The sequence below is a fragment of the Danio aesculapii genome, chromosome 21 (assembly GCF_903798145.1).
Source record: "Danio aesculapii chromosome 21, fDanAes4.1, whole genome shotgun sequence".
In the NCBI taxonomy this organism is placed as follows: Eukaryota; Metazoa; Chordata; class Actinopteri; order Cypriniformes; family Danionidae; genus Danio; species Danio aesculapii.
The window spans coordinates 38,144,105-38,170,464 of record NC_079455.1 but is presented as its reverse complement, the minus strand read 5'-3'; the positions used below and the strand labels follow the sequence as shown (position 1 = coordinate 38,170,464).

General features: G+C 34.5%; 1 protein-coding gene across 2 annotated transcripts in view; it reads right to left on the bottom strand.

Moving 5' to 3' along the window:
- The window catches only part of egfl7 (EGF-like-domain, multiple 7), a 32,757-nt gene extending 6,733 nt beyond the window's left edge, over positions 1 to 26,024 (bottom strand). Inside the window, exons 1-6 of one of the 2 annotated variants that reach the window (XM_056446916.1) lie at positions 25,861 to 26,024; positions 13,386 to 13,569; positions 10,311 to 10,436; positions 10,124 to 10,236; positions 8,716 to 8,811; positions 6,542 to 6,724 (exon numbers count right to left, since the gene is read on the bottom strand). In XM_056446916.1, the coding sequence (XP_056302891.1) occupies positions 6,542 to 6,724; positions 8,716 to 8,811; positions 10,124 to 10,236; positions 10,311 to 10,436; positions 13,386 to 13,465 (598 nt within the window). In that variant the 5' untranslated portion in view covers positions 13,466 to 13,569; positions 25,861 to 26,024. Of the gene's footprint in view, positions 1 to 6,541; positions 6,725 to 8,715; positions 8,812 to 10,123; positions 10,237 to 10,310; positions 10,437 to 13,385; positions 13,570 to 24,058; positions 24,286 to 25,860 lie in introns of those variants that run through there. The other variant, XM_056446917.1, reaches the window with a different exon arrangement.
- Between the last annotated feature and the right edge of the window lie 336 nt (positions 26,025 to 26,360).

Below are 26,360 nucleotides of genomic sequence, written 5' to 3'. Positions count from 1 at the left end.
CACAAGCTTACTGTTCCACTGTCTGATGACACTAATGTGGTATTAAATAGAAGGTTTTGGAGACTCTGGGCCCCATAAACTATTTGGACGTTAGTTTATGGGGTCAAGTGACGTTAGAACGAGAGGCAATGCTCTCTTTTTATGCCTGTCTTTCTCAGTTGTTTAAGATTTGAATAACAATGCTAAATCAGCAAGCTGGAGAAACATGCACCAAATCGAAACAGTGAAAGGAAGAAAAATCACTTCTTTTTTAAAAATAGAGACAATTTAAAAATATATATATTATTAAAATAATTATTAACAGATGCACACACTGAATAAACTTTTGAGTAAGCATATAAGCACAACCTAACATGTATTTGTTCAAATCTTAAAATTAGTTTTTGATACTTTTGATAGTATTTTTACTATGTTTTTTACTACTATTTTACTGTTTTTTTTTTAAATGCAGGGTTCCACACAATTCATTCAGGTTGTCCCAACACAAATCGATTAAGTTCATTCATTAATTTCACTTTAATCATCAAGGGTCACCACATTGGAACGAACCGCCAACTTATCCAGCATATGTTTTACACAGCGGATGGCCTTCCAGCTGCAACCCAGTACTGGGAAACATCCATACACACATTCACACTCATACACTATGCCCAATTTAGTTTATTTAATTCCCCTATAGCGCATGTCTTCAGACTGTAAGAGAAATTGTAGCACCCAGAGGAAACCCACGCCAACACGGGGAGAACATGCAAACTCCACACAGAAATGCCAACTGACCCAGTCGGGACTCGAACCTGCGACCTTCTTGCTGCTAACCACTGACCCACCATGTCACATCAATTAAGTTAACTTAACAGATTTAAGTGAATTGAACCTAAAACAAATTAGTTGTCCCCCCAAAAATCTGAAGAATTGTGTTGCTTCAGCTAATTTTAGTTAAATAGGTTGAACAAGCAGCAATAATTTTTTTGAGTGTAGATAACACTTTAATATGAAATATTACACAGTTTGAAAGACTTATTATATTTGTATAAAATGTTTAATATGTATATATTTTATTTTGGAGTAGCAAACATTTTTTTTATTAAAATGAAATAATATTTAAAACATTTTTTAGATGCTTAGAAAGTTCAAAAGTCTTAAAAAAATATATATTTAAATATATTTTTCCTTTGAATCTATTTTTAATTTAATCTAATTTATTTTTAAAACACCTAGTATGTTACACATCATTTAAAAATAAATGAGATTAAGTTAAATTAAATTAAAATAATTTTAACTTTAATTTTATCTTAATTCTTAACTCAGTAAGTCATTGAGTTTAGAAGCTTTTAACACGTGCCACAGAAAAAATAAAATAATAACAATATAGAAATATATATATATATATATATATATATATATATATATATATATATATATATATATATATATATATATATATATATATATATATATATATATATATATATATAAAGTAAATGCATACTTACACATACAATATAAAGGTACAACACACAACAATGAAATACCAATAGCAGGTGGTACAAGTTATACAAAGAAAAGATTTGTATCTTCTTCCTTCAGGAATCCTACAAACGGATTACAAATTATGAAAAACTTTTCAGGTTTTCTCTTGACTATGTAAGTTAGATTTTCTAAAGCCAAACAATAAGACAATTCCCACAACCATTGTCCAAAATGCAGACTTTCTGTATTGTTCTAAAAACTAGCTATTATAAGTTTTACATGTAATAAAAAGAAAGTTTACAGTTTTTTTTTTATCTGAAATAGTAGTAATTTTAACTTTTTAAAATGTATTTTTAAATGATGTATAACATACTAGAAGTTTCAAATATAAAATAAAATAAAATAAAATATTTCTGAATGTTTGAAATAATTAAATAATAATGTAGTATTATTTTCAACTGCAGTGTTGGCACTGTTGAAAGGTTTGATGTAAACTGATCTCACACCTTCAGTCCCAGCGGACGTCCCGCAGACAGATGTGAGACTCAACAAGTGTGGGAACACACAAACTACTGCTCGAGTTCACTGAGAGGCTTCTCTCAAATATTTCCCTATTTTACATCTAAAAATAAACAAAGAAATGAAGCATTTCCCTTTTCAGCAAACCTACATGACCTTATCAGACATTACAGCTCTCAGATCTGTAAAACTGCTGCTCTCTTGTACTTGTACTCTAGTGCGAGTGAGAAACTCCAGGAATGTGTGTTTGAGACGGAGCCAACAATCTGAATGAGTGGACATTATTTTAGCCAAGATGACTGTATAGGGCCAGATCCTCTGTTCTGCTGTTATTTATAAATCGCAGACAGATATAATATAGAGAGAAGATGAAGAAATGGTGGAGGAGAGCGAGACCCTGCCAACAGACTTAAAGACAAAGACCAGCTCTGGCATAATATAGAGAGAGACTGATATAGCGAGAGTTATGTTTGCTAGATTCCCACAGTACAGTCCCACTGGCTACTATTAATTACTTATAAAAAACCTCTGTTCATAGAAGAAAAGTAATACATATGTTAAAAAAAGTACTAATAGCTTTATTTAGTAAATAAAATAATAACCCTGTTAGTATCAAAAATAGCTTTAATGTTAGCTTTAATGCTAATGAGAAATTTAGAAATGCTATCATGTTTTATTAATTTCCATGTTTATAACATTTTTAACAAGTTACCAATACTGTATTATACTGTATTAAGCTGCTACTGGAAACTTTTAGGAAGTTGATTATATATTTCTGACACTTGTAACAAATTGTAGCATGTTTATGAACATGCTAGCTTGTCGATAACAAGTTTTAACTAACTGCTAAAATGTTTACACCAAATTAACATAGTTGCATTGTTAGCATGTTTTGACATGATGCGAACACAAGTTTCTAACTTATACTAAGAAGTTACCAGCTTTTTTGTAATTGTTTGAACAAGTTACTAGCATCTTTTTAGCAAGAAGTTGCTAACCTGCTGTGACGAGATGCAAACACAAATTGACAACATATGCTAGAAAATGTTTGCAACATGTTATATGTTTCAGTGAATTTATTACTTTGTTACTTATAATCATTAAAATGTAATAATCAGTAACTTAAATAACTGAATAATTTAATATTTATTGCTCTCAGACGATTAATTGTGATTAATCGCATTGGCTGATAGTTGTGAGATTTTAAAGTAATATTAGTCATATCAAACCTTATCACTCATGTGTATTACTCCTCCCAGATGAGTTGCAAAAAGAAGACTACAGTTTGACAAATATTGCAGCTGTTGGACAACATAATGAAGGCTTTGAGGCTTTTTAGATGAGAATGTAGTTGTTTAGATTGCAACTATGCAGTTTATTTATAAGGATAGTGCCTATTTTCATTATTCATAATTTTGGAGATTCAGCCAGTCATACTGAGCAGAGCAAAGACGGTTGACGTTCTGCCACAAGATGGCCACATATACGCAAAATAAGTTCTTAGGGGAGCAAAACAGCAATTTTTCAGCATAAGTTTTAAACTACAGCAGACCAAATCCTTACAGTACAGGTAAGTAACATTCTAAGTTGATGTTTGTTTGTAGTGCTGTATTTATACCATAGTAATCTGGTAGTGTTTGATTTGCTCTGACTTTTTTGGGGTTAATTTTTGTGATCTCTCGATTGCAACAGATAAATACTGGGAAATTTCTGTATACTGATGGCATTTCATGTCATATAGCCTTATAATCTTAAAATATGAGCAAAATCATCTGTTTTGTCATCACTTTAGACATTACGCTAGAGAATCATTCAAATACTAGCTCTGAAGTGACATTGGTGCAGTAGCAACAGATTCTGCTGTTCTAACCATCAGCTGCAGATATGTATGAATGGTGGAAAAAAGTAGTTCCTCTTAAAAAGGGGTTTATGAGACTCTGTGTTTTATTTTATTTTTTATATACACGATTATGTCATAGAACTGTTGTATAAATGCAATATCACACTTGTAGCAGTGCAATATGGCTGTATATATTCACTGGTGGGACACTAAGTCACTCGGCGTGCAGCCTCGAGCCAATGCACACCTCCCACCAGTGCCTATATAATACTAATTATATATGTAAATATGTTTCTTTTGAGTATTTTAGTTTTTTTATTATGTGTGTATTTATACAAATATGGATAAATATACACATATGTAAATATTATGTAAATACAAACTTTTATCTTGGATGTGATTAATTGCGATTAATTGTTTGACAGCACTATAAATTATGCTCATTTATTTTACTCAAAAATATTAATTGAAAATATACCCAGTTGATTAAATCAAATATTAAAACGGTGTAAAATATCCAAACAAACATACAATAAACAAATTAAAGACAACACATCTGTCAAGTAATATGAATTGATAATATGTTAAGTCAAAGATGAGCAGCTGGCAGGTCGGACATGCTCAGTCTGTAGGTTATAGTTGAGGTCACCAGTCACAGTGCACTATTACTCACGGTACGAGTTGAGAGTGGCATAGCGCGTACCAAAAGTAATAATGAACCGTAAGGCTGGTTCAGACTCAGTCTCCACCTGCAGGACACATACACCTAAACACAGCAGTATAATACACCCACAATCAAGTCATTTTTATTTTGATAGTGCTTTATACAATGCAGATTTTGACAATAATCATTCACGCATTCTCATACACTGCTCTCGCATGACCACAACATAAACCTTGTAAAATGTGTTTTGCACTCCTGAATAGCCTGAGTAAGTGCGTCTCTGTTGAAATGATTGTGTGAAAGTGCTGGATTTACAGTGGATTGGTGAAGTATGTGTCTGTACATGCGTTTTCAGTTAATGTTGCCCACAAGCCCTTGTGCAATGGAAACAGGGAAAACTGAGATGTTTTTTTTCCCACATTTTCAGAAAGTGGTCAGGAATGTGAGACCAGAACTGTCATTATAGTTTATGAATGTATGAAGAGAGGATAATGAGTTATAAGATGATGAATTCTGATAGGTGTGAACAGATTGCAGTAGGGTTTGTCAATGGAGCGCCATTTGTGTCTCATACAGTATGTTGACAAACTTGTCTCCATTTAATTAATACTAATATTAATATTAATAATTAATTAATACTTCATTTTGTATTATATTATAAACATAGAAGGTTGTGTGCTTGATTATGTTTTTGTAGCATGGTAAAAATGCTGGGTCCCAAACAATTCCTTCATGTTGTCCATGAAATTTCTACTATGAAACTCTATGTGCGCGCAAGCTGATAGGTTCACCTTATCTGCCCTGCATCATTACTACATGGCACAGGGGATTGGCTGCTGTCACCTCAGCAGCCAATAAGCTTGCTCCTCATCCTTTTAAATGCTCCTTGTCAATTTAAGCTAAGCTGCGGCGCGTTTTCGGAGACCCTCCTCCACCCCAGCTCCACCTATGTTTGCAGCAGTGTGTTATATTCTCAGACGGCATGTCTGTGTATGTACTGCAGAAGCAGGTCTTGGTACTTGCTCTGCCATAATAATTAAAGCAGTAGCAGCAGCAGCAGCGTAGCAGATTTATACCACCAAGACCAAACACATCAACATTTACACATACATATTCATTACCATATTAAATCCTGAGAGTGGTCATGACAGAATTGTATTTACAAATTTAAGTGGAATGAACATAAAACAATTAAGTTGCCCCGAAAAAAACAAAGAAACAAAACTTATTTTAAATAAGTATTTTGAACAAGCAGAAAATTAAAAACATCTTTTGAGTGAACTATGAAAATTAATAAAACAAATTTGTTCACAAAAGGAATCGGTAACACTTTGATTTAAGTACTCATGCTCACTATTAATTAGTGTCTTAATACCTGACTATTATTAAGAAATGTTCTGTTTATTAATACTTATAAAGTACATATTTTTCATGATCTTATTCAGCATCCCTCATCATACCTAATACCTAAGTCTAAAACTGCCTTAATAGTTATTAATAAGTAGCAAATTAGGAGTTTATTGAGCTAAAATTCATAGTTAATGTTTTTTAATAGTGAGAATTGTACCTTAAAATAAAGTGTGACTTTATTAAATGTTAGGGTTTATTCAAAGTTGTATATTCATAATATTAAGTGTCAAATTGTTATTGTTTATTTATTTATTTGTTTATTTGTTTAGTCATATAATGTCAATAATCATATAATATTATATGACTAAAAATTTATGAATAAATAAACAATAATAATATTAATATTTAAAATTTACATAATCATTCAGAGTTATTAAAAAATAGGTATGACATTAGGGTAATGAGTGAAAAATATGTACACTTTAGCATACTTATTAGTAAAATAACACACTTTGAACACATTTAAAAGGGAACTGATTGTAATGTTACCATTAACTTTTACTATTATTTTTATATAGTTTTGATGAAGAGTTCTGTCTGTTCTTGAATGCATTACTGCGAGTGTGAATGTGAATCTGCTGATGAGTGTCTGTATGTTATGATGATGATGAAGATGATTCCGATTACTCTGCTCTTACCAGTGTTTCTGGTTGATTGATGGTCTGGGTCTGAATGTTCAGTCGGTGAGGAAGGAGGATTTTTTGAACATGTGACTTTATCTTCATCCAGACTGAATCCCTCCTCACACACACATTGAAAACTGCCCAGCGTATTCACACACTTCTGAGAGCAGTGCTGAGCCTCCTTACACTCGTCCACATCTAAGAGACAAACAGCCTTTCACTTATCTTAAAAACAGTTATTTATAATGCTAGTAAAGTTAAGGTTTCTTCATCAGTGTTCACTCTTAAGATGCTATTTAAACATAAGTATTTATATTTTGTACTGTTGATATTGTTTATACTAAAAGTATTATTAATAAGTTGCTAGCTTTTTGTAGAATTTAATGAGTTGTTTTATCATGTTGATGTTTGAATAAATTGCTAGCTTGTCTGTACTGTTTAACAATTTGCCAACATGTTTTGTTGTTAAAAGCATATTTCTAACATATTTTAACAAGTTGCTAAGTTTGTTTGAACAAAGTTGCTTGCTTGTAACTGTTAACCATGATACTAACATGCTTTCTCACATTGCTAGCATGTTTCTAACAAGTCAGCGGTTGGCTAGCTTATTTATAACATTTTAATAAGTTGCTGATGTGTTGTAGCATATTTAAAGACACTTCTAGCACATTTCTAGCTTGTTTAAACAAATTGCTAGCTTGTTTGAAAGATTTTAACAAGTTGCTAACATGTTTTAAGCTGCTAGAATGTAATATGTTTTAAACATTTTCTAGCAAGATTTTCTAGCATGGTTTAATAAGTTGATGGTTTGCATAAAATAACTAGATGCTAATATATTTTATCACGTGAAATATTTATTTATAATATTTTAACACGTTTCTAACATGTTTTACCAAGTTGCTAACGTGTTTTTAGCATATTTGAACACATTGCTTGCACGTTTCTATCTTGTGTAAACAATTTGCTAACTTGTTTGTAATATTTTAACAAGCTGCTAAAATGCTTTATGTTACCAACATCTAACATGTTTTAAACAAGTTTTGGCAGGATTTCATGTTGAAAGATGCTAACATTTTATCATGTTTGTAGTTATTGTCTTTACATTTAAACATGTTACTAGCATGTTTCAACAATTCACTCACTTTGTAAGATTTTAACAAGTTGCTAACATGGTTCATGTTGCTAGCATCTAATATTTTTTAAACATTTTTTTGGCAGGATTTCACATTGCATGTTTTAATTAGTTGTCACGTAGCATGTTTTAATAAGTTTAATACATTTTTAAACATTTAACATAATGCTAACATTTTATCGTGTCAATAGTTTGTTTCTAACATTTTAACACATTTCTAACATGTTTTACCAAGTTGCTAACCTGTTTTTAGCATATTCAAACACATTGCTTGCACATTTCTAGCTTGTTTAAACATATTTCTAGCTTGTTTTTAAGATTTTAACAAGTTGCTAACATGTTTTATATTGCTAGCATCTAATATGTTTTAAACACTTTCTGGCAGGATTTCATGTTGCTAGATTCTAACATGTTTTAATAAGCTGATAGCTTGTTTGAAACATTTAACAAAATGCTAACATGTTTTATCATGTTAGTAGTTATTTTTTAACATTTCAACAAGTTTCTAGCCTGATTTACCAAGTTGCTATAATGTTTTTAGCATATTCAAACACATTGCTTGCACATTTCTAGCTTGTTTTAACAATTTGCTAGCTTGTTTGTAAAATTTTAACAAGTTGCTAACAAGTTTTATGTTGCTAGCATCTAAAATGTTTTAAACATTTTCTGGCAGAATTTCTTGTTGCAAGATTATAGCATGTTTTAATAAGCTGATAGCTTGTTTGTTTCTAGTATGTTTTTAACATTTTTTAACAATTTTCTAGCTTGTTGACAAGATTTGAACAAGTTGCTAACACATTTTATATTGCTAGCATCTAATATGTTTTAAACATTTAACAAAAGTCTAACATATTCATCATATTAGTAGTAATTTTTGAACATTTCTAATATGTTTCTAGCATGTTTTCTAACTTTTTGAACATTTTAGCAAGTTGTTAACATGTTTTAGCACAGTGACGACAAACTGAATGAATATTGTTATATATTTATTTACTATATATAACATATTATTATTAACATTTATGAACATGCAACATTAATATGTGTTTGTTAGTACCTATTTGGCAGAATCGTCCTGTCCATCCTCTCAGACAGGCACAGTGATTGGGCCTCACACATGAGCCTCCGTTTGCACAAGACTGTTCACACACCGCTATATAGAGTGACACAAATATAAATACACATAAAAAAGTGAATGAAAACACATTCAGAACTCAGTTAAAGGTGCAATAGGAGATCTTGAAAAAATGCTAACATTAACCTGATAGCACTGAAAGTCTACGTTCCACCCTATGAACCGCCATCCAAAGGCATGCCCCATGAACACACACTAGACAACATCCCTAAAATACACCACTTAACATCCACTAGAGAAAAAAACTTTATAGTACTTAGTAGAAGAAGGTATGAAGAAGGTGCATATTTGGTACCAATTTTGCTAACTTGTTTGTAACAAGTTGCTAGCATGTTTTTAGCAATTGCAGGAAGGACAGCCTATCATAATGTTCGGACTGAACGATTTGATTGGATGAACGTTACACTTTCCAGTGAATATTAACCTTTGTGTGCTGTTGGGGATGTTTTTGTCCACTCTGGGATGATTATGAGTCTTATTTTGGCCACATCTTTCTCTGTGTTTCAGCACATGCAACGATTTGTGGTGAAAATTTTTGTTAAAATAAGATTTTTGACAAAATGCTTTGAATTAAAAAAAAAAAATTCAATAATACATGCTGGGCAAGTTTACTACCCTTTCATTATGTTGGTGGCTGTTTTTGCCCCATTGACTTACTTTATAATGACATTTTTTTTGACAGTTTCTGCCTTCTATATGGAGTATTGTGTGTGTGTGTGTGTGTGTGTGTGTGTGCGTGCGTGCGTGCGTGCGTGCGTGCGTGCGTGCGTGCGTGCGTGCGTGCGTGCGTGCGTGCGTGCGTGCGTGTGTGTGTGAGTGTGAGACCTTTGCGCACTTATCTTTATATGTCTCAAAATAAGCCACTCAGCTCTCAGAACATAGTAAACATAGTAAGTGTATTAATGCACGCACACTATAATCTGCTGTTTATCTCCAAAGAACTCCCTATAAAAGCCAGAATCCTTTTTTGCACAGGCCTAGCTAAAGGGTTAATGCTACCAACTGATGATCAACAGTAATAATTACACTATTTACCTCTTCCCAACAGGGAAAATCACCAACAATCAAGAATGTATGATTATATGCTGTCATGGCTTTGCAATCAAAAAATGTCATTATAAAGGAAATCAATGGGGCAAAAACAGCCACCAACATAACGAAAGGGTAGTCAATTTGAACAAACACACGGGTTAAAATAGATTTAAATACATTTGGACCACTTTATTTAATGATTGCTATCAAGGTATGAAGAAGAGACTTTTAACCAGTATAACACAAAAATTTTATAGACAACTATCGCAACTTTAGATCAATATGACCTTTGATTTACCTTGGTTACAGTTGTTTGAATGCATGCGTCTCCATCCAGGACAGCATTCTGGGTAAATGTGAAGATTAGGAGCTGCTCTGCTCACCTGCCTATAAGAAACCCTGTAGATGGTCCTGTAAAACACACAATACAGTGAATTAATGGTGCGTGGTGTGGTTTGATATGTGCTTTCCTGTGCTGTTCTTACTTGTACGTGCTGCACATGCGGTGGTTTTGGCACATGGTGATGTAGGGTTTGTGTACAGGCTGAAGAAAAGACTCTGTGCTGTAAGACACACGACGACTCCAGACATCACCAACACACACTCTCCTCCTGAAACACACACACAGAAACACACAGTTTTACACAATCACACTCCTAAACATGCAGTCGATATTAAAATTATTTGCCCTCCTGTGATTGTTTTTCTTTTTCAAATAATTCCCAAATGCTGTTTAACAGAGCAAGGAATTTTTCACAGTAATTTAAACAATATTTTTTCTTCTGGAGGAAGTCTTGGTTTATTTCAGCTACAATAAAAACAGTTTTTATTTTTTAAAAACCATTTTAATCTCAATATTAAGCAGTATTTTTTCGATTGTCAGAACAAACCATCATTATTGTCACAATCGCCAGTAATCTAACACTTACAGATCGATGGAGAACATTCTTTGTCACACGAACCACACATCTACCACTGATATGAACTACAACTCCTATCAGTCACCTCACACACACCAGTTCCACATCATGCTTGATTACTCACACACAGCTGGAAGCGCATCATGGACTGATTACCTGGACTTTATATTCACCTCTCATACACAAACACTTGGCTGAGTCTTGTTTTCCCTGTGAAGCATTTCTAAGCTTTTTCCCAGTTTCCCAGCAGTGTTTTTGATCTTTGTATTGTTTGCCCTTAATGTTGCTTTGCTGCTTGTCCCGATCATTCGCTAGTAATGGGAAAAGTGAGGGTTCATGAAACACTGAAACAGTTGAAGCAAATGTGTCGAAGCTTCGAAACATTGCGAAACCCATCTCTACATTTTATGTATTGCTCTGGAACAGCTTCAGCAAGGAAACGGTGAAGCTAATTGAGGTATTAAACCCCACGTTGTAAAGTTTCAAGCGATTTTTGAAGCGGTGAGAGTTCCATTATCTCTGCATGCTAGTCTGGGTGTGAATCCAGGGTGATGCAGATGTTAGTTTTTAAGTGCTCTGTTCTTGTAACGTGATTTGTTTTAACGTTGGTCTGACATCTGAATGAACGCTTTGTGAATAAATATGTCTTGTTTTGGTCATAAAGTAACATTATTAAAATGCATCATCATAATTTTAAAATATTTGTACAAGTCGGGATTCGCTGCCATTTGCAGCACAGTTACTCTGTTCACAAGCACGGTCCACTAGGACACATGAGATTATTATGTAGGATTCTTTTCGATCCTATCAGTCAAATGCAGATTCGCCAGGTCTTGAAACGCTTCTGAAATGACCGATGCTTTGAATCGTTTTAGTCACATGACCTAGTGTTTTGAAACACTTTAGTCAGATAACCTGGGTGTTTCGGATCATGATTCGGTGCAGTATTTTAAAACACTTGCACTTCGGGATCTCGACATTATGTCTAAACATTGGCAACAGTCAGCCATCCCTATCATTCACCTGTTTTTGACTAAACTCTTTGGATTACCCTCATGCTCCAGTTTGTACCTGTTTGACCATTGCCTGCCTGACTATTTATTGTATTAAACTGCACGTGGATCCCCATCTCTGTTGCCAGACTCACTGTGTTACAGTTGTACAATGACTTGTTTAATTACCCTAACTTGCCTAATTACCCTAGCTTAAATCAGTTATTAGAAATTAGTTATTAAAACTTATGTTTAGAAATGTGTTGAGAAAATCTTTTTTTCTGTTAAACAGAAATTGGGGAAAAAATATACTACAGGGCTAATAATTCAGGAGGGCTAAATTACTCTGATATGCTTAAATTACTGTTCAAACATTTTTTGTTACAAGTTTTTTCTGCTAACTAAAGCTGCATTTTATTTGATTGTAAAATTTTAAATATTTCTACAATTAAAATAGCTTTTTTCTATCTGAATATGTTTTAAAATATAATTTATTTCTGGGATGTATTTCAACATTTTTGACATCAGTCGTCCAGTCCTCATGCAGTGTCACATCCTTTATAAATCATTTTTAATAAGTTGATTTGATGCTCAAGAAACGTTTATTATTCTAAGTGCTGAAAACTGATTTGCTTCTCAATTTAAAAATATATTTTTGAGAATAGCTACTGTACTTACTTATTGATTTGAAATAGACATCTTTTTGTTACATTATTAATGTTTTTGCCTGATACATTCACGTATCCTTGATGGATGAAAATACATTTAAAAGACTACAAACTTTCCAACAGTATATACAGTTGAAGTCAGAACAGATCTTTCAAGACATTTCTATACAGCTTATTTAAAGGCTTAACTAAGTTGGTTTGTTCTGTAGACTATCGAAAAAAAATTTGCTTAAAGGGGCTAATAATTTTGACCTTAAAAAATTAAAAACTGCTTATATTCTAGCCAAAATAAAACAAATAAGACTTTTTCCAGAAGAATAAATATTATCAGACATACTGTGAAAATGTCCTTGCTCTGTTAAACATAATTTGGGAAATATTTAATAAAGAAAAAATAATTCAAAGGGCGGCTAATAATTCTGACTTCAACTGTATATGTTACCGGCAATGTGTGAAATCACAGTATTGTATAGAATGCCTAGGAAATGTATAGAATGCCTGATGGTTTTAGGCACAGTATGAAATATCAATTTTTGTAAAGATTTTGCATTCTTTTCCTAGCCATTCTATACAATTTCCTAGGCATTATATTGAATGGCAAGTATTATTTAGGCAAAGTGTCAGAAGAGCACAACAAAAGCCTTTATTAATCATTGCGTATTTTAAATCTTGAGCTGAAAGTTTTATGTTCAATCCACTTAAATTTGTAAAACCTAATAAGTTAACTTAATCCCTTCATGCTGTCCCAACACAAATCGATTGTGTGGAACCCAGCATTATTTACAGTGCATTTTATAATAAATACATTTGGATTCTTGTTTATATCTCGGAAGCTTGCTGTCTATCAGTTCTAACTGGACGTGACTGACTAATGTAATTAGCTGTTATTATATGCACTGACCTTTAACCTTCCTGTGACCCCAGAGCATGTGAACTGACTCTACAGACAACATTGTGTGTGTGTTTATGTCCGTGTTTACCCGTGATGACTGTGAGTCTGAGGTGTGCAGGTCACATGCAGGAGAAACAGAGAGGAGGAGAGCAGAAGCGCTGTGTACATCTCTGTCTGTCTGTCTGTCTGTCTGTCTCTCAGGTGTTTCTGACAGCAGAAAGAGAGACTTCAGGCGTGTCTGTTTCCCTCTAGTTCACCTGTCAGTCAGTTACCTGAAAGATAAATGCAGACATATTACAGTTTTTCTCAGTCGCTTTGGCACATTTCCCAGATCAGAATTTAAATTTGCAAAACATTCATTCATTCATTTTCCATCGGCTTAGTCTCCATTTCAGAGGTTGCCACAGCGGAAATGACAGCCAACTTTTCCAGCATATGTTTTTTGCAGCGGATGCAACCCAGTACTGGGAAATACCCATACACACTCATATACTATGACCAGTTTAGTTAATCTGATTCACCTATAGCGCATGTCTTTGGACTGTGGGGGAAACCGGAGCACCTGGAGGAAACCCACGCCAACACGGGGAGAACATGCAAACTCCACACAATGTCAACTGGCCCAGCCGAGACTCGAACCAGCAACATTCTTACTGTGAGGCGACGGTGCTTACCACTGAGCCACTGTGTCACCTTAGCAAAACAGTAAGTGCATTTCTTAAAACAATGCGTACAAATAGTAAAACACCATGGATTGTACTAAATTTCTGTGTCAATGAACATGTCAGTGACGTTAGAATGACAAGTCCTTGTGTATGGATAAGAGAGTCAAATGACTTAGTTGTGTTGTCAATATAACAGTGTACTCACTGCAAACAATGATTTTTTTGCATCCACGATAGATGGATGGATGCAATGGATGGAAGGACTGATGGATGTTGTATATAGATGGAGGGATAGATGAATGGATACTGTAGATCAGGGCTATTTAATTGGCAATTTGTCCCGGAGTTCAGCTGTATGAAAATGTACGATTTTAAAAAGGAGACGTAGCACCTAACCCCACCCCTAACCCCAACTGTCATTGGGTGATGAGCAAATCATACTTAATTGTACAAATTAGATCGTACAAATTCATATGAATTAGCCACTAAATAAAAAAGTTACCAATTGCCGTGATATTGCGTTAGTATTTCAGACCCATCTACCCTTTTGTTCTGACTCCCGGAAAACTCCTGGAAATCTATGTTTGTAATTAAATATGCTTGTAGTAAAGACCTTTTGTACAATGCACTGACATTGTAGATGCAACGATTAGCCGATTTCATTTAACTGTGCTTTAATTCGTCACGGTTAATTATCGCAAAGGCTTCTCAACGCCCTGTTTCTGTTGCATGGAACAAATCTGCTTCAACTAAACAAAGTTATACCGACTGTGCGCTAGTTTAAAGTTCTGAGCTTATACCAAGGCTAATACGCACGCACACTGGATTAACTATAGCGGCGGGCCATTCCAATATCACATCTTTTTGCACACAAATTAGTTTTTTCTAATGTAATAATATATGCTCTCCGGCCCTTCATTTGGGTTGCTTTTCATGAATTGGCCCCCTTGACAAACTGAATAGCCCTGCTGTAGATGGATGGATGGATGGATGGATGGATGGAAGGACACTGTATAGATAGATGGATAGGTGGATAGATGGAGACTGTATATAGATGGATAGATGGATGGATACTGTAGAAAGATAGATGAATGGATACTATGGATGGATAGATGGATATTGTATAGATGGATGGATGGATGGATGGATACTATATATGGATGGATGAAAGGACATTGTATGAATATGTGGATAGATGGATACTGTAGATGGATGGATATTATAGATGGATAGGCGGATACTCTATATAGATAGAGGCATGGAAGGATGGATACTGTAGATAGATAAATGGATGAATGGGTGGATGGAAAGACACTATAGAAAGATGAATAGGTGGATAGATGGAAACTCTAGATAGATGGATGAATGGATACTATGGGTGGATGGATGGGTAGACGGATACTGTATTGATGGATGGTTGGCTGGATGGATGGATACTGTAGATAGAAGGATGAATGGATACTATGGATAGTTGGATTGATGGATACTATGGATGGATAGATAGATGGATGGAAGGACACTGTATGGATATGTGGATAGATGGATACTGTATATGGATGGATGGATGGATGGATGGATGGATAGATGGATACTGTAGATAGATAAATGGATGGATGGATGGAAGGACACTGTATAGATAGATGGATAGGTGGATAGATGGGTACTGTATATAGATGGATGGATGGACACTATGGATGGATGGATACGATAGATAGATAGATAGATAGATAGACAGACAGACAGATAGACAGACAGACAGACAGACAGACAGACAGACAGACAGACAGACAGACAGACAGACAGACAGACAGACAGACAGACAGATAGATAGATAGATAGATAGATAGATAGATAGATAGATAGATAGATAGATAGATAGATAGATAGATAGATAGATAGATAGATAGATAGACGAGTACTGTAGATGGATGGATGGATGGATGTACAGTAGACTGTAGTTGGATGGATGGATACTATAGATAGATACATGGATAGATGGGTGGATGCATGGATGGATGGATGGATGGATGCTATAGAGAGATAATACACATACTTAAAATAATACATAATAAATAGTGCATAATAATAAAGAACATTATAGTCAGTTAAGCCGAACATTACTCCATTAGATGTAAGAGTCTTTAGAGCACTTGACTAGTATTTAGCAAATGTTCTTTATGTTAAAGTGCTTCAGTGAGCAGCTGGAGCTCATCATACACACAACTGCTCTTCAGACCGACATGAAGGTTTAAACATATCATTTAGAACCATTTTACAAAAGCACACAGTTATGACCTGTTTCATGTTTGAGCATGAGAGAGAGAGTTAATGCACTTTTAAAGGCAGACAATTAAGAGAAAATTAATCATTATTAAGACGAACATTTGTTACGAATCACAGCCTATTGAGTTGAACAAGATTCTGAGAAATGCATGAACATGTAAATACACAAATACATGCACAAATTTCATCATAATCATCATTATTCATTTACGTTTTGGTTGCAATGATTGAAGATATATTCCTTGTCTTCATCTGTAGCATGAAAATCTCAGGTTGTACAAATGAAATCAAAACTAACTGTTTTAATTTTGTTAGCTCACATTGCTAGTTTTGTGGTGAACAATTCATATGTGCATGTCATTAAGAAAAAAAGTATCCCCTTGCAATCTACAATTGAAATCTGAAAATGTGCTTCCTATTTGTTTTCCGTTGAATTCTGAAATAAAGTGCTCTATTTTAACGATCTAAGCACAATGTCTAAAGCACACAACGCAAAAGCAAGAAGGGCGTGTCCGAATCCAGTTTAGCTGTTTTAAGGATAGAAAAATATGCTTCGTGCCCCAGGGCATGGTCTAAAAGGGTTGTGCTTATTCTCTTAATGAGTTATGGGTGTGTTTTGAGCATAATGTGTAATTAAACCAATCAGAGACTCCTCTCCCATTCCCTTTAAGAGTTAGTTGCGTCACGCCATGGTGCATTTGCCGTTTACATGGCGGACTTTGTACGTAAAAAACGCTTCACTAGCGAGAAAAAAGTTAAACACACCATCTGCAGCGTGAGGATAAAGAACGAGTGTTCTCCATTTGGCCTCTTTATTTGTCTTTAGTTTACTCCTTTACTTTCGTGTCTAAGGAAATGGTGTTGTGTGCACTCCACTGAAGACATCCATTAGTCTACAGATTTAATTTTGTTTGTCAAGCGCAAAGATTTGTGTCAAAACTATTTCTAAAATCAGTCCTAATTTCCAGCAAATGAATAAATGAACAATAATAACGAAGTGTGGTCAAAAAACTGAGTTATATCTAAACACACGTCCTGTTCTTATGCCACATATGGTCCAAAGTCTGACAGGTGAACAAATCTAAACTTGTTTTTATTAAAACAAATATAAATACGCATATAATAAATAATACTGCTAATAATAATTACATTATACAAATGCAAAATGTCATGAATAAACGCGAAAAAAAGCCCCCCTGACATAAAGAAAGCATGGAGGCTGTGGTTTTTATATTTATGTAGAAAATAATAATTTATTATTTGTGTATTCCTGTACATCCTGTGTGTATTAACAAAAGCATTTGGATCCGCATAGGCGCATAACTAAAGCAATCTGCGCTGGACTTTAGAGCAGCTTTTAGTTGGTCAATGGCGTGGTCTATTTCAGTTCCTCAAAATAGCAATGTGGCAACGATGTGCCTTAACACATTTCCTTTCTAGACCGGAACAACCATGAGTCCACAAAGTGGAGCAAATGGATTTGCAATTTAAACAACGTGGTACAAAACGTGAAAATTAAGGTTGCACTGGTCTGAAAATAGCAACAAATCACACCATACACGGGTATAGGGCCCTATGTCTGTCTGAGGAATTGGGCATGTTTAACATACATAACCACACCCCTCCAACTGTCAGCTTTGACAACAAACAGAAATGGAAAGAAGGAAGAGCTTCTGAATAAAAATGCCTACTTTACTACATCCAATCAGCTCGCAGTAAAAAAAAAAAAAAAAAAAAAAGCCACGCCCACTGTTTTCTCATCTAACATTCTGTTTCTATGGGATCTGCTTCACAATACAGGGAAAAAAAATTTCGCAGCTTCCAGTTCATGCAGACTTTAAATATTACTTCAATAAGTAATATTTATATTCACATAACTAAGAATATGTTATTAAAAGCATGGCTTTAATTACAGAAACAGCATTCCGCATCCCCCCCCCCACACACACACACACTCACACTCACATACACATGCCTGCTTTAGATGAAACGAAGCCAGCTATATTAAAAGCCATTTCTCATCCTGAACATACGTATATGTGCATGTTCTCTCATCTTGAACAGCTTACAGTAATCATCAGGTTATTGCTGCTTTAATGAGTTCAGCTTTTCAGAGCGGTGTAAAACTGATCTCTGTGTTCCCCGGAGAGCTTTTGACAACAAGCCTAAAGCCTCCACTATTAGACCTACCACTACCTGTGTGTGTGTGTGTGCGTGTGTGTGCGTGTGTGTGTGTGTGTGTGTGTAAGAAGCACTTTAAATGAGCTCTTGTCTCATATTTTCTGAAGATTAACGACCCATCTTACCCCTGTTCTGTTCTTAATGGTTTTGTCCTGTGTGCATGTGCAGGCTGATAAAATGTGTGTTGGGGAAGTGCTACTAAATGTTAAAGAGTAAAAGTTCACTTTTTGAAATTTAAAGTCACCATTAAATCAAATCTGCTGTTTTTTAATTTAATATTGCAGTATTTTGTTTATAAGTTACTCTTTGATTCAGAATTTGTGTTGATTAAGCTCATTTTAAATAAGAAGTTTGATGATTTTTTTAAGTGTATTCTTTCATTCATTCATTTTTCTTTGGCTTAGTCTCTATTTCAGAAGTCGCCACAGCAGAATAACCCGCCAACTATTTCAGAGTATTCAGCTTAAATTGCCATTTAAAGAATTAACTAGGTTAATTAGGCAAGTTAGGGTAATTAGGCTTATCATTGTATAACAATGTTTTTTGTAGGCAATCGAAAAAAAATATTGCTTAAGGGGCTAATAATATTGACCTCAAAATGTTTTTTTTATTAAAAACTGCCTTTATTCTAGCTGAAATAAAACAAATAAGACTTTCTCTAGAGGAAAAAACATTATAGGAAATACTGTGAAAAATTCCTTCCTCTGTTAAGCATCATTGCCGCCTCAGTCTGAGCATTGTGGGTCAGTAACTCTTTACACATGTCTGTATAGTTTGATCTGGATGGCCCACCACGGAGCGTCCCACACCAAAATGATCCAGTAAAGTGGTTTAGGACTTCTGGATGACATTCACACAGATCTGCTGCCAAACATTTAATGCTTTCTACAGCTCCACACCTACAAGCTATTCGAGCTACAGCGACTGATCACCAAAACATGTAAACACTTCCACGTGTCCAATGTAAATCTTGCCAGATATCTGACTCACATTGTGCATGGGCAAAAATAAACCTTGGTTTAGATCCCGGCTGAGTGTGTGTGCTGGTAGTTTTACATTAAATGAGTTTGAAGGAACATTCATGCCAAGAATTATACAAGCATGTTGCAGTCTTATTGTCTGTTGCTTTAATGGGTCATACTCTTTAAAGCAGGATTCTGATTGGCTGTTGATATTTTTGTTGTTTACCAATTGAAACTACTTAAGTATTTCTTAACTACATTTTAGCGTTTTAGAGTGTGTTTGAAAAGTCTGAACTGTGAGTGAATGTCTTGCAATCATGAAATTATTTCTGAAAAATATCTCATAATTACATATCTCATAATTCTCTTTAAGAGAAGCCACTCAAGTGGTTCCAAACTTTTATGAATTTCTTTCTTTAAAAAAACAACACAAAACTAAATATTCTGCAAAATATTGGGGAAAAACAACTATTGACATCTGTAGTACATACAAACAATACTACAGTATGGAGGTCAATAGCTGTTTTTAGTGGGGTTGTTAATGTGTCTGGGCTCTTTAGACAAGGGATTCATAAAGATAAACAACTAAATCTTAAGTCAAAGGCACTCAAAAAGTAAGTGAAAATGTTTTTTTAATATTAATAATAATAATAATAATAATAAAAATTCCTTACATTTATATAGAGCTTTTGTAGACACTCAAAAAGCTTTACATGTTTTTTGGGGGGGGGAATCTCCTCATCCAGTGTGCAGTATCCACCTGGATGACACTACAGCAGCCAAATTGTGTCAGACCGCATACCAGCTGGACAGAGGCCAGTGGGCAATTTTGGCCAGGATTTATCGAAAGACATCATGGGATTTTCATCGACCACAGAGAGTCAGGACCTCGGTTTAACGTCTCATCCGAAAGACGGTGCTCACTAAGTAGTATAAAGTCCCCTTCACTGTACTGGGGCATTAGGACCCACACAGACCTTCAGCTAAGCTTCAATGGGTGACCATGTGAGAGTTGTAGAGAGCTAGCTGCTGGATTTTTTAAAGCTTTTATTAACATGGCTATATGCATATGTTTGTATTTTGGTTTATTCATATTTTTGTGGCTTCCTTTTCTATATACATTTCATGTTTTACTTTTTGAGAAATATGTTGTATAATACTCATCATGATGATTATCTTTTTTCTCTCTCTTCCATTACTGGATTAATAATGACTGTTGACTTGACTTTATTGTGTTTGATATATGATTTTCTGTATCGCTAAGATATCCAATTGATTTATGTGACCATAGAGTGTTCAAATAAACTCCTGAACATTGTTACACTAATGAAGGCAAGTGTTCCCGATAGCGTTGGTTTTATTTTTGAAGAAAAGCCATGATAGGCATTTTAAAAAGCAAACATTTTTTTTCACATACTTTTCGAGTGCCTTGGACTTTGTTTTTGGATGTTGTTTATTCTTCAGTTTATCTTTGTTTGTGTTCAACGGAAGAAAGAAACTCAGACAGGTTTGGAACAAGGGGAGGATGAGTAAAGTACGACGAGATGAGATGCTTAAAACAAGAAAAAATGTCTGTGACTAATAAAATGTTATAAATCTTAGAAAAAAACATTGAAGCATGAACTGCATAGATTATTAAATTATTAAAAATCTGTTTATTTGGTTTCTTTTCATTTATTTTTTCATTAAGTTCAAATAAAACTATTATTTTCTTACCTCGTTAACAGATATTTGTAAACTTGGTTTGTAATATGTTTTTCTGATCTAGAAAAAATATAAATTTCAGATATTTGCAATGAAAAACAACAGAAATACAACTAAAAGAAAATACTTTTGGCAATGTACATACAGTGGCTCTGTACATAAAGTGCACATTTTAAAGCTAAAAAAAGCCTCAAAATTAAAGTAAACTCTGTATGTCAACATACACTGACATTTAGATCCACATCACTACATATAATTACAAATAATGACTCTAATTAGAAGCGGAAGCAGTTACGACTAATGGAAGGCCAGCAGTTAGTGCTTGAGATTATATTTGGAATAGCATACTAGCATCCTGCTTAGCGGTATATACTACTTTTTATGGCATAAAAGATAGTATGAATGCAAGCTTGTTTAAACCACAGAAAAATTAAAAATGCTAATTGCGACTGTTCGTCCTGCAGCTCTTTTTTTCACATGCATTTGTAACTTTAAATCTCACAATTCTGACTTCAATTGCAAGTTTATACAGTAGGTGTGTTCACACTTGTGGTTTAGAGACCGGTTGCACCAGCAGTGCGTAAGTTAAAACGTAGCCTAGTTGTGACTTAAAGGGACACTAAGTTACAACTTACACATTGCTAAATATTTTTGTGTTGCACCACTGAACTTAGTTTAAACGTAGCACTACGTTCTAACTAAATATTTACGGCATATATATTACTCTTTATTTATTACTCTTACTCTTTATTTTCCTCCTAAATCTCTTATTTGTTTCGGTTTGTGAAAAAAGTTAAATTTTTTTTCAAGGTGTGTATTCACAGCGTGCGATGCAATGTATGCGTCATCGGTTATTAGTGACTGACTAATTTAATGTGCTATAAAAATGTGATTTATGATTTCATTTTTATAGGACAATTTTATATATATATATATATATATAAACGTTAGTTGCGGAATTTTAAAGCAGTTTAATTATTTAAATGCTTTGTGTTGGATAATATGTTATTGAATGCGACTACGCATGACTTTACGGAGAGCTTACGACCTACCAACGACGGTTTGCCCTAGGAACATGTGGTGCAACCAAAGTGAGAAATTTAGTTACAAACTAGCTAGTAGTTACTAAGCCCCAAGTGTGGACTTCCAGTTTAAGAAAGAACTTACGATCAGCTGGTGCAACCCTACCCAGTTCTCTTGTATTGTAGCAACAAGATACAGTTGAAGTCAGAATTATTAGCCCCCTTTGTTTTTTTTTTTCTTTCTCTTTTAAATATTTCCTAAATGATGTTTAACAGAGCAGGGAAATTTTCACAGTATGTCTGATAATATTTTTTCTTCTGGAGAAAGTCTTATGGAGAAAGTGTTTTATTTTGGCTAGAATAAAATTATTAGCCCCTTAACGCTATATATTTTATCCGATAGTCTACAGAACAAACCATTGTTATACAATAACTTGCCTAATTACCCTAACTTGCCTAGTTAACCTAATTAACATAGTTAATTAACATAGTCTTTAAATGTCACTTTAAGCTGTATAGAAGTGTCTTGAAAAATATCTAGTCAAATATTATATACTGTCATCATGGCAAAGATAAAATAAATCAGTTATTAGAAAGGAGTTATTAAAACTATTATGTTCAGAAATGTGTTTAAATAAATCTTCTCTCCGTTAAACAGAAATTGGGGGCAAAAAAAACAGGGGGGCTAATAATTCTGACTTCAACTGTATATTTAGTCTTGGTTCACTTAACGTTCACGCTGTCTGACCAGAGCTCATCTGGAAGTGGACCGAGACCTATATTTTTGAATTTTAGTATTCATACTTATTAAAATGAGTTCTTCATGAGAATTTGGGTTAATCAAACCTGCCAAGAGTATGAACACATGCTAGACTTTTGCCTAATGTTGGGTCAAATATGGACAAACCCAAACAGTGGTTTCAAGTGTCATTTAAATGAACCCAATGTTGAGTTTGCCCATATTTGATGCAAAATTGGGTAAAAAACAACCCAGCATTTTTAGAGTGTGTTCGAAAAGTCTGAACTGTGAGTGAATATCTTGCAATTCTGACAATATTTCTCCAAATGTCTTCATTCATTCATTCATTCTTTCATTTTCCTTTAGCTTAGTCTCTTATTTATCAGGGGTTGCCACAGTGGAATGAACCACCAACTATTCCGGCATACGTTTTACAAAGCGAATGCCCTTCCAGCTGCAACCCATCACTGGGAAACACCCAAATACTAACATTCACACACACACACTCATATACTACGGCCAATTTAGTTCCAATTCACCTATAGCGCATTTCTTTGGACTGTGAGGGGAAACCAGAGCACCCGGAGGAAACCCTGGGAGAACATGCAAACTCCACACAGAAATGCCAACTGACCCAGATGGGAACCAGCAACCTTCTTGCTGTGAGGTGACAGTTCTAATCACTGAGACACTGTGCCGCAAAATGTGTTTATATCTGTATAGTAATTCTGATTGAACGATGGAATTAAAAGCTGAATTGAATAATACAAAAAGAATAATATTAGAATTAAAATTAAAAAAGAATAATAATAATAATTTAAAAAAATAATAATAAATATATATCACTAGCAAAACTAAAGCCATCACATTGAAAAAGGAAGTCAGTGGTTAGTACGCATGCTAACTAATCCAGCAAAAATAAGTCGTATGCAAATAAAACAATCTGTGTATAAATATTCAAATGACCAGCAGGCGGCGCTCTTTCCCCAAAACACTATTTGCAACCATTCACAGATTCCAATGTTGATCCAGTTCAGTCTGATCTCATTACAATAATAGTAATACACACACACATACACACACACAGAGACATACACAATGAACAGTCCTAAGCAATTGCTTGCGTAAATAGATAATAAAACAGCGCTTGACGCATGCATTATTCACACCAATAAAATAGACTAGTTATTTGTATAATGACTCACTGGATTGCTCCTGTCCACGAGATTAACCGCTTCTGCGAGGATGTAGGAGACTGGTCCCCCAGCGAGTCCCAAAAACAAAGTTTCCCACCAAGTTTAGAGGAATAATCTAATCTACGGACTGTCCAAAAACGCGCATGTGCCCAAATTTACGCTACTTAAACCCTGCGCGCGGTCCCGCTTGCTCGGTTCAGTTTTTTTGCAAACTCAGTAGTCTCTCAGAACTGTCAAAGCGAGCAGGGGGGTCACCGCACCACTACTGCCCCTCCTTCATCGGGACGTCCCGGAGAAACACTCCAGCCAGCGCTGACGGAGACCCGCGTGACGTCATAGCCGCTGGAATTCACCCGCAGAAGCAGCTCGGTTTACACGGCGAGAAACGATGGATCAAATAAAGGAAAGCAGGAAGAAAGAAAAACGCAATGATGCTTAAACCACATTGGGCAACTTACATAAGATGAAATTAAGTTAAATTAAAGGCAAATTCTAAAAACATTTAATTTAGGATTCATTGTTGCAGCTTTTTACATGTAAGAAAACATTACATGACATTCAATTAATTTAAAATAATTCAAATAAGTTACTATGAAGACTCAAAAACCAAAGTGCCGGCTGAATGTTTCTTCTCTCAGACTTTCTTTTGCCTTCTAAGCTGGATGTAAACACTTTTTGCATCTATCTATCTATCTATCTATCTATCTATCTATCTATCTATCTATCTATCTATCTATCTATCTATCTATCTATCTATCTATCTATCTATCTATCTATCTATCTATCTATCTGTCTGTCTGTCTGTCTGTCTGTCTGTCTGTCTGTCTGTCTGTCTGTCTATCTATCTCAATTCAATTCAGTTTATTGGCATGACTGAATGATACAATATTGCCAAAGCTAGAAATAGGAGGATAAAATATAAAACTATAATAAAATATAAAAGAATAGAAACAAAATATCATAATAATTTGAACTTAGACAATGTAAGGAATAAGAACATGTGAACATTTCAAACCACAGTGTTTAACATAAAAACACAGACAGACAGACAACAGGTCACTGTGGTAGACAGTAGGGAAGCGTACAGTAATACATGTATTACGTCATGTTTCGAAAGTTCTTTATGTAGTTTGTGAGTTACATAGAGAAATACAATAATATATTTGTGCAAATACATTAGATTAGTCTGTACTGAAGCCAAATCTGGAGCTAATCTAACAAAATAATACGATAATGGTTCAAAAACTAGTACACGCAAATTGTTATAGAATGTTATAGAAAAATGTAAAAAAGTTAAAAATAAAAAAAAAATACTAAAAAATTTAGTTGAAATTTTGTAGGTTGAAATGTTTTTTTGTTTGTTTGTTTGTTTTGGCAATGTTTAGCTTCAATTTATTTGTATTGTCTTTTAATTTCTAAATATGTTTGGTGACTAAACTATTATTTTAATAAATATATCTGGTTAATAAATCTGTTTTGTTAAAATGCACCAAAATACATTGCATACATACACTGAGAAATGGATACAAATATTAATTTTCAAAATGGTGTGTACTTAATTATGCTGAGCACTGTATAGGCCTATTTATTCATTTATTGTATATAATCGTCATGTACATTTAAGTAACCACCATTTTTTTATTTATTCTATCTGTAAGTAATTGTTAAAGTCCTGCCGACCAGTAAGAAAGACCTCTTTTTCGTCCACTCAAATAGTTGTTTAACATTATTTTATCGTATATGAAGTACACTATAGTATGCTGTAACCAATAAATAAAAAGCATGCCGATAAAACTTATTCAAACACTCACCCTGTCAATAAAAATCACGTGATGCCGTGCCGTGCCCGAGGCCATTCGGTCCACCTGTCGCGCGCTCTGACGCGCCTCACCATCGCCAGCATTTCTTATAAACTCTTCTTCAGTCTGATGAAGAGCACCGCGCGGTGACCATCCCGATGCTCCCCGTGATCCGACTGCCGAGGAATGAGATGCTTTTGGGCGTTTTTCTCCTGCTTTTTATTCGGCGCTTCCTGTGGAACTCAGGAATTGGACGGACAATCCCAAAGCGGAAATCCTGCGAGTGTTTGGAGCTGATAAACCTCTCAGACCGGCATAAACACTCCCGCCACGGCCCTCAAGTCCCTACACGGGTAATCACGACTCTGTCAGGGCCACAAGCACACACTGAAATCTGTAGAAACTACTACCATATTTTTAATATTTTACTATCATGATATGAAAAATATACCTGGAATTTCTACCCACAATGTGAAAATTAAACAGCACTGTAAAAAAAAATGCAGTTCCAC